This window comes from Montipora capricornis, chromosome 3 (assembly GCF_036669925.1).
Source record: "Montipora capricornis isolate CH-2021 chromosome 3, ASM3666992v2, whole genome shotgun sequence".
Taxonomy (NCBI): domain Eukaryota; kingdom Metazoa; phylum Cnidaria; class Anthozoa; order Scleractinia; family Acroporidae; genus Montipora; species Montipora capricornis.
Window position 1 is genome coordinate 7,649,675 of NC_090885.1, and position 7,500 is coordinate 7,657,174.

At 41.0% G+C, this 7,500-nt stretch overlaps 1 protein-coding gene and 1 long non-coding RNA gene across 2 annotated transcripts in view; one reads left to right on the forward strand and one right to left on the reverse strand.

Annotated features, from left to right (window-relative positions):
* The window catches only part of LOC138042037 (uncharacterized), a 15,925-nt gene that overhangs the window by 7,780 nt on the left and 645 nt on the right, over positions 1-7,500 (forward strand). The gene's annotated exons all lie outside the window — the stretch shown is intronic.
* Positions 720-7,500, reverse strand: part of LOC138042036 (zinc finger protein Xfin-like) — a 15,067-nt gene continuing 8,286 nt past the window's right edge. The window contains exons 9-11 of the mRNA XM_068887769.1: positions 7,206-7,330; positions 6,153-6,396; positions 720-5,922 (exon numbers count right to left, since the gene is read on the reverse strand). Coding sequence (XP_068743870.1) covers positions 791-5,922; positions 6,153-6,396; positions 7,206-7,330 — 5,501 coding nt within the window. The 3' untranslated portion in view covers positions 720-790. The remainder of the gene's footprint in view (positions 5,923-6,152; positions 6,397-7,205; positions 7,331-7,500) is intronic.

Consider the following 7,500-nt stretch of genomic DNA (forward strand, 5'->3'; position numbering starts at 1 on the left):
TCCCTCTCTCTCTCTCTACTCACCAATACAGATGGCCAAAAATACGTTAAATGCATTTCGCATATTATGGTCTCCATTACGATTTAAAAGCAAGACTAAAAAGCATAACTCTGAACCTTACTTAAAATTAAAAGATATAAAGAAGCAGGAACTATCTGGACAAGATGGAACTTCCGTGTGTTAAAATGCAGTCAATTGCAAAGAGGTTTTAAAACTTAATTCATACATTGAAGGGAACTTGGTGGAGCAAGCAAAAAGAAGTATTAAATGGATACACTGAAACTCACAGGGCGATTTATCATGTAGCCAGTAAAGATGGAATGGGCCTCTTCCCATTAAGCTCCAAAAAGTTAAGTTTAACGCTTATGGAAAGAAGTTCCACTTAAAACTCTTGTTTTACAGTTCGCAATTTTTGATCGTCGCACTAAATTTACACTAACTGGAATCAGCTGTGTGGCTCTTGAAAAACTTTCAATTCATTTGTTACAACGCTTTCGTTTGTGAATACTAAGACAGTCTTCCCTCTTGGTGGAAAACCCACAAGCCTTGCACTGGAATTGACCGAATGCAAAAATGGCCGCCTAACTGGCCTCGTTTTACAGCCCAAATTCTTTCAATTTTACGCGTGTGAACGAGGCTAGTTAGGCTAATTAACACAAAGACAAAAGAAAAATTTGTTGGCGGCCATTTTTGCATTCGGTCAATGGTTTGTCATTGCTATGATTGCATAACTTGTGCCTTTCGAGATTTTGCCTAGATGCAAAATGAAAAAGGAAAATATTGCTTTGTCTCAACTTTCAAAGGGCCTGCTTCGGACGTCCTTTGAGTTTTTTCCTTGCAAAACAGTCCCAAAAGTGTTCGGGTGACAGATTCTACATACCGCTTTGCCAATACCGTGCTTTCCTCTGACTAAACTATTCCTTGATCTTGAAGGACGGGTGCCGGAATTATTTCCTCCCGAACCTACAGTTTCATTGAAATTAAATGGAACGATCCCAATGGCCTTATGCGACGATGCCCTTGAAGATTTGTTCACTGAAGTATTTTCCAAAGTAACCAACTCCTTCTCTGCCAAACCGCCAGATCTTGAGTGAATAAAGAGGAAGTGTTTATATCGCAGAGCATTACAAGAGAAGCTTTTTTCACAGAATGCACATGGAAATGCTTTTGCTTTTCTCAAAGGTTTTCCAGCTGCGAACCGGGCAGTAATCTTGCCATTTGTATTAATCAGGCCATCTAGGGGATTCAACAGCTGGATTCTGGATCCCTTTCGTAATCGCTTGACAGTTGATTTTGTCGCAGGAAATGCTCTTTTGGCACAAGGAACTGAGATGCCATTATTTTCTTCATCAGGAACCACTGATTCAACAACATTGGCTGTAGGGATGTGTAGTATACCAGTCTCCGTGTCCATTTGGGAAGTACTAAGACTTAAGGTGACTTTACTTGGGTCATCGAAAACGGGTTGGTTAACCTTATTCACAAGGCCATCGAGAGACTCCTGTTGATGGAGTATAGATGTTTTTCGTGAAAAATGACCAAGTGATTTCGATGGAAGCGGCGTTACCTTGACAGGAGGCACGGCAACGTCGTTCTTGCCCTCAAAGCATGGTAGGACGGTTTTCACTGACTTCGCGTCAGATTTATCTTTGACACTAGTCGTGATCAGATGAGAAGGGCTGATACTCAAAGCTACTTCACAATCGTTTCCGGGGAAAGACTCATCATGTTGTTCCACTTGCTGCGGTTTGGATATCTTTAGAAAGACCTGACCAAGTTCGGATGCAGGCAACATTTGTTTGAATGGATACAATGAAGCGTCTCTGTAGCCACTGCGACAAGACTTGGCTTTAACTGACTTTGTGTCTGACTTTTCTCCACCACTCTGTACATCCCCCTCCAAAGCCCTGAAGCTCGTGTTTACTTTTACGGAGTGAGCAAGCAAAGTGTGCTTGTAACGACGACTTATGGTGATAAATTTCCTTGGACAATGCTGGCAAGGAAATGCCATGATTCCCGGTGGCAAACCAAGACTAAACAATGATCCGGTAACACATCCTTTTAAAGAAGGCCTTGCAGGTGGCTCAAAATTGCGGTTTTCAAATACACCTGATTTTTCTTTCATTGAGACGACGGTCTTGTCACATGCGTTTTCTTTCTCAGTTTTGCGATTTTGATCGCTGTGCAAAGCAAATGAAGATCCAACTAGTTTTTCGTGAAGTCTCAACTCGTGTCTTCTGCAAGAAGATCTGCTGGAAAGCCGCTTTCTGCAGTACCGGCAACAAAAATTCGACTTCAAAGGACCGCCCTTTCTTCTTGCTTTAATTGGAAGTTGAAGCAACTTGGTCTTCGTTTCTTCATCATGCAGCTTAGAATTATTTATTTCATTTACCCCAGCTTCTCTGTTATCTCGGCCTTCAAGGCACTTTGGGTGGATGGTGTTTTGGAGATTTTCAGACTTTCTGTCAGAGGTTATTTTAAGAGCAAGCGGCAGGGAAACCAAGTCACCCCTGTGTGCAAGCAAAATGTGCTTGTAACGTCTGCTGATTGTTAAAAACCCTTTGTGACAATATTGGCATTCAAATGCCCTCACTGCATGCTTGCCTTTTCCTTTTTCTGAGTTCTCAAAACCAATTCTCGACTTGACAGTAACTTCCGGTTGACCAGACTTCCGACTATAAATTCTCTTTCTGCCCGGATGTTTTCTTAAAACATGCTTCCTTATACCATGAATACTGTTAAATTCCTTACTACAGTACGTGCATTTCCAAGAACTGCTATTGTTCCCCGATGTTTTACCATCGTCGTGGCGATCCACCCATATTCTCTTGTCATGCCTTTTCTCAACATGCCTGTTCAAACCAAATTCCGTCTTAAATCCTTTCTCACAGTGCTGACATTTCCAACGGGTGTTGGTACTTTTCACATCTAGTAAACGCATCTGTTCACTCTGCAAATTTACTCTCTTCCCGTGTTTTTCTCTGACATGCCTGCGTAAAGTAGATCTTGTTTGGAGTTGTTTCTCACAATACTGGCATTTAAAAAGAGAACGACTGCTTATCGTTTGGTGGTCATTCATTGCGATGCTGGTGTGTGCTCTTCCAGAAGAAACATGATTCTCTTTAGCATGACGGCGGCGTTTGTGTTTGTAATAACCATTGTAAGTCCCAAATTGCTTGTTACAAGTTAAGCATGAAAACTTGGACACGTTATTCTTGGGTGATGATGAGGTTTTCTGGACCAAAGAATAGGTACCACGATTCCATGTCAGATTGACACCACAACTGCCCTGGTTCCTTTTAGACACCAGTTTGCTATCAGTCGAAACACGAGTACTAGTGGTTGCATTGTGCTGGGAATCTCTGTGTCTCAGCAAATTTCGTTTGGATGCAAATCCTCGATGACAAGTGAAACATACGAAAGGATCACTATGTCCAGAGTGTGAACGCTTGTGATTACTCAAACCGATTCTGGTCGGGAAAAATTCAAGACACACATTGCACAGATAATGCTTGTCAGCGCTACTACCGACACCGCCTCGTTTTTCTTTTTTACTTTCCTCTACCAGTGTACCCTCTACCTTCCTTTTCTTAGAACTCACAGTATCACTTCGTCTGACCTTACGTACAGCTTCCCGATGGGACGATGAGTCTTCTACATGTCGACGTTTTTTGTGACTTGCAGGATGCGCTCTCTCCTCTGCGCAACATGCATGGTTGTTGCGAGAATACTTACTCGAGAATTGGCCGTTACATCGCCGACATGTGAACGGGTCACTACTATTGTGTAAGTCTTGCTTGTGGAGGTAAAGGCTGGCCTTTGTTGAAAATGTTCTGTCGCAGAATGGACAGATGAAATTGGCCTTTATTCCTATGTGTGATCGTCGTTGGTGAGAAACCAGAGAACGTTTCTCTTGAAATGACTCTAGGCACGTGCTGCATTCATACAGCTTTTGAGAATTTCCATTCACCGTTATTTTGGAGTTAGAATGTGTTTTTGTGAACTGGGTGGGAGGATTCGACCTTGCGTGATGCGCTTTATGGCGAATTAGATTCAATTTGGAAAGGAACTTCTTTCCACACTTCTCGCAAGCAAACAGTTCACGTTTGCTGGCAGTCTTCGCGCTCTCATATGAAGAGTTGCCAGAAGGTTTTCCCAGGGTTTGTCCATAGTGGCCATTATCAGCATTTGTCCTTGAATTGTTATACCCGAATTTTCCAATAGAGGCATCTTTTGAATCTTTCTTCAGATGACATTTGTTGCTTTCTTGGGAGCTTTTCAACAAAGGCTGAGGTGGTGAGCTACTAGATGAATGTAATCTACTGTGGTGGGATTTGTGTGATCGCAAAGACCTTTCTGTCCTAAAAGATTTTTGGCAAACATGACAGCAAAATCTTGATGCGGGCTGTGTTTTTGTCAACTCTGTATTTACGTAATTTTGCTGATGTTCATGAAGCTTTTGTTGTTCCTTTTGCGACAGAAGTTTACTTTTTGCTTCACTCGATGTATGTGATCTGCTGTGGTGGGACTTATGTGATCGCAAAGACGTCTCTGTCTGAAAAGTTTTCTTGCAAACTTGGCAACAAAATATTGTAGTAGGAGACCAATTGAGATTTGTAGACTCTTTGTTGCGAAAACTTGGTTGTTGTTGCACATTAGAAGCTTTACTTAGATTCCAATTCCTTAAATGCACAGAGGAGTGAGAACGAAGTTTATCCAAGGAAGAAAATGTTTCATCGCAAGCATCGCATCTTAACTCTTTATTGTCCAGTTTCACTGAGTCGTCACTTTGTCTTGAAGGCACAGTTGATTCCGTTGTGGTCACACCAGGTGGTGTAGTAATACGCTTTTTGAAGTGGGAAGCCCTGTGACAGTGCATCAGCTTTGAAGTACGGAAAACTGCCAAACAAATTTCACACCTAAATTTGCCACTGGTGTCACTGGCTGTCATGCTCTTGTTTTTGCTGTTCGTGATTGTCTTGTGATGCGTCAGCATGTGATCAGGTAATTTGTTTTTCGGCATCGCGAGCTTACAAGTGTTGCATTTAACGAAGGTGAGCATGGGAAACGGTTTTTTCATTTTTCCTTGTCGGAATCCAAGGTGGTCTTTCACGAAGCTGCGTTTCACTGGATGCCTGATGGCGACATGTATAGCTAAGATACGCTTGTCCGCACAAACCTTGTTACATTTTCCACATTTGATAACTTTGACCCGTGGATGTTTTTCTCGCATATGCCTAGATAAGTTCCCAGAATAATCAAAACTTAACTTGCAAATAGAGCAGACATTCAAACGAGTTTGCTTTTCGTGCATTCTCATGTGATTGGATAGCGAAACTGAAGACATGAAGCCTTGACCACAATGCTGGCAGTCAAAGGCATTTGAAGTCTGGTTATGCGTGGCTTCATTCCTTCGCAAAGGGATTTCATTCTCACATAGTTTAGTGCCGTCATCTGATTTTGCGTGTAACTTTGTGTGTCGATTCAGGTTTTTAGAAGAAGAAAAGCACTTTAGACATTGTTTACACTGATAACGAATGCTGGAGGAATGATAGCCGGTTTGCCGTTGCCACTTGTGACTTTTTTTCATGTGCGTCTTGAGGTGATTCTCATTGCTAAAAGCTTTGTTGCATATCTTGCAGTCAAAGGATTCTTTATCTACGTGAAAGGAAAGGTAATGCCTGTTTCTTGAAGATGGACGAGTGAAAGCCTTCCCACAAATATTGCATATGAATGGCCTCAAGCCCTTGTGGATGTTCTTATGGAAATGAAGGGATGACTGGGATTTAAAACTTCTATCACAGTGCATGCAGCGCCAGCGATTGTGTTCACTATTCATTTGGCAGCGGAACTTGTTGTGGCTGGCAAGAGATATGGGCCCAGAACAGATCATGAAGCACTTTTGACATTGGATTGGGCCACCTGTGCAAAAAAGGAGCAAAAATATCTCGTCAAACAATACCAGACTTAAAATGAGCTATACCACTTCCACTCAAGTACGCGATTTAAGACTTCAATGGAAAAAGGGCTAAAGTATAAACTAAAATATCAACGTTAATATGTCTGAAAGTGCTATCTTCTGTCTTTTTTGGAATTCCACTGTAAAAGAAAAAAGAAAAGAACGGTTATCCTAGTTTAAAATCTTCACACACCTGAAGGTTTGTTTTCCTTGTCAAGAATGTCTAAATCACAGGCATATCTGTCGCCGTACCACACCAGTAATTCCATTCCTGGTTCAATCACCTTGTAAGATCGATAGTAAATTTCTCCCCGATACTGGAAGGCGACTAAATTCTGCTCATCTTCGTTGCGAGCACAGTTAACAAATCGAAGCCAATTGCTGTATTTCTCGTCTCGAGCGTCAATTACGTGGGTCACAAGACCATTCTCAATTATCTGGAAGCCAAAAAAGTTATCAGTTAGTGAAATACTAGATGAAATGTGATCCAAAATTAAGTAACTTAATTTTGGATGACATTTAATTAATTTGATAGTGAGAACGGGACTATTGTTCAGACGATCGTTATACCTTTCGGAGTCTTGACTGCTTGAAACTGAAGAAAAACTTTGCTAGGACAACCAGTTTTAAAAATTCATATTTCAACAGAATTGTGGATAGCTGGAACTGTCTAAAGCGTGAAGTCGCAGTGATTTGCACTCATTTAGGCGTGGTGTTGCAGGGTTTCTGGGTCGATTTGGTGATATTTAGTCAGTTGATGGAATTGCCGGGTCTAGATGACTTGACAAACTGCGCCTGACTGTTTTGCGTTTTTATTTGTTTATAGGCCATAGTATCTTAGTTAATACACTATTTTTCTGTAAATAGTATCTACGGTGTTGCGGCTTGTATGGGGTCTTTGGCTCTTTTGCACAACTCCAATGGCTGTTGTTTAAAAAATATTCTTAGTATTATTATAGGTAGTATGTCAACATCTGAACGCCAGATATAAAATAAGAAAAACACACAAAGAGCTAGGCGGGAACCCGCCCGCAAAGCGTAGAAGTTGCAGCAAGAAGAAGAGGAAGACAGTAACCTGAGTATATTCCGGCGCCTCAGCTATTATTATTATTATTATTATTTACCTACTTATTTTTATATTATTATCGTTACTTGTCATGAATTGTAATAAATAAAAATAAATAGCTATGCTAAGCCATTACCACTGTAAAATGTTTAAATTCAACGAAAATCAAAGCGTTCTTACATCCCACATATAGCTTTGATCCATACTTGAAGTGACATCCGCTACAGTAATCTTTTGACCCCAATAGGGTCCAAACACAACGTCACTTTCAAATCTTTCTTTGGCAAAAATTCCAAGTCCAGCGTCTGCAAATGAATGGAAAGAATATGGGTGTTGACAGCCCATAATTAAGAGTTTCTTGGGTAAATTACCTGAAAGCCATTTATTTTGCCTATTCCTTTCCTTTTTCTGCGCTTAGGTGAGTAAATAAGTAGGCAATACTTAATGTAAACTTATGACACTCGAGTCGTCCGTG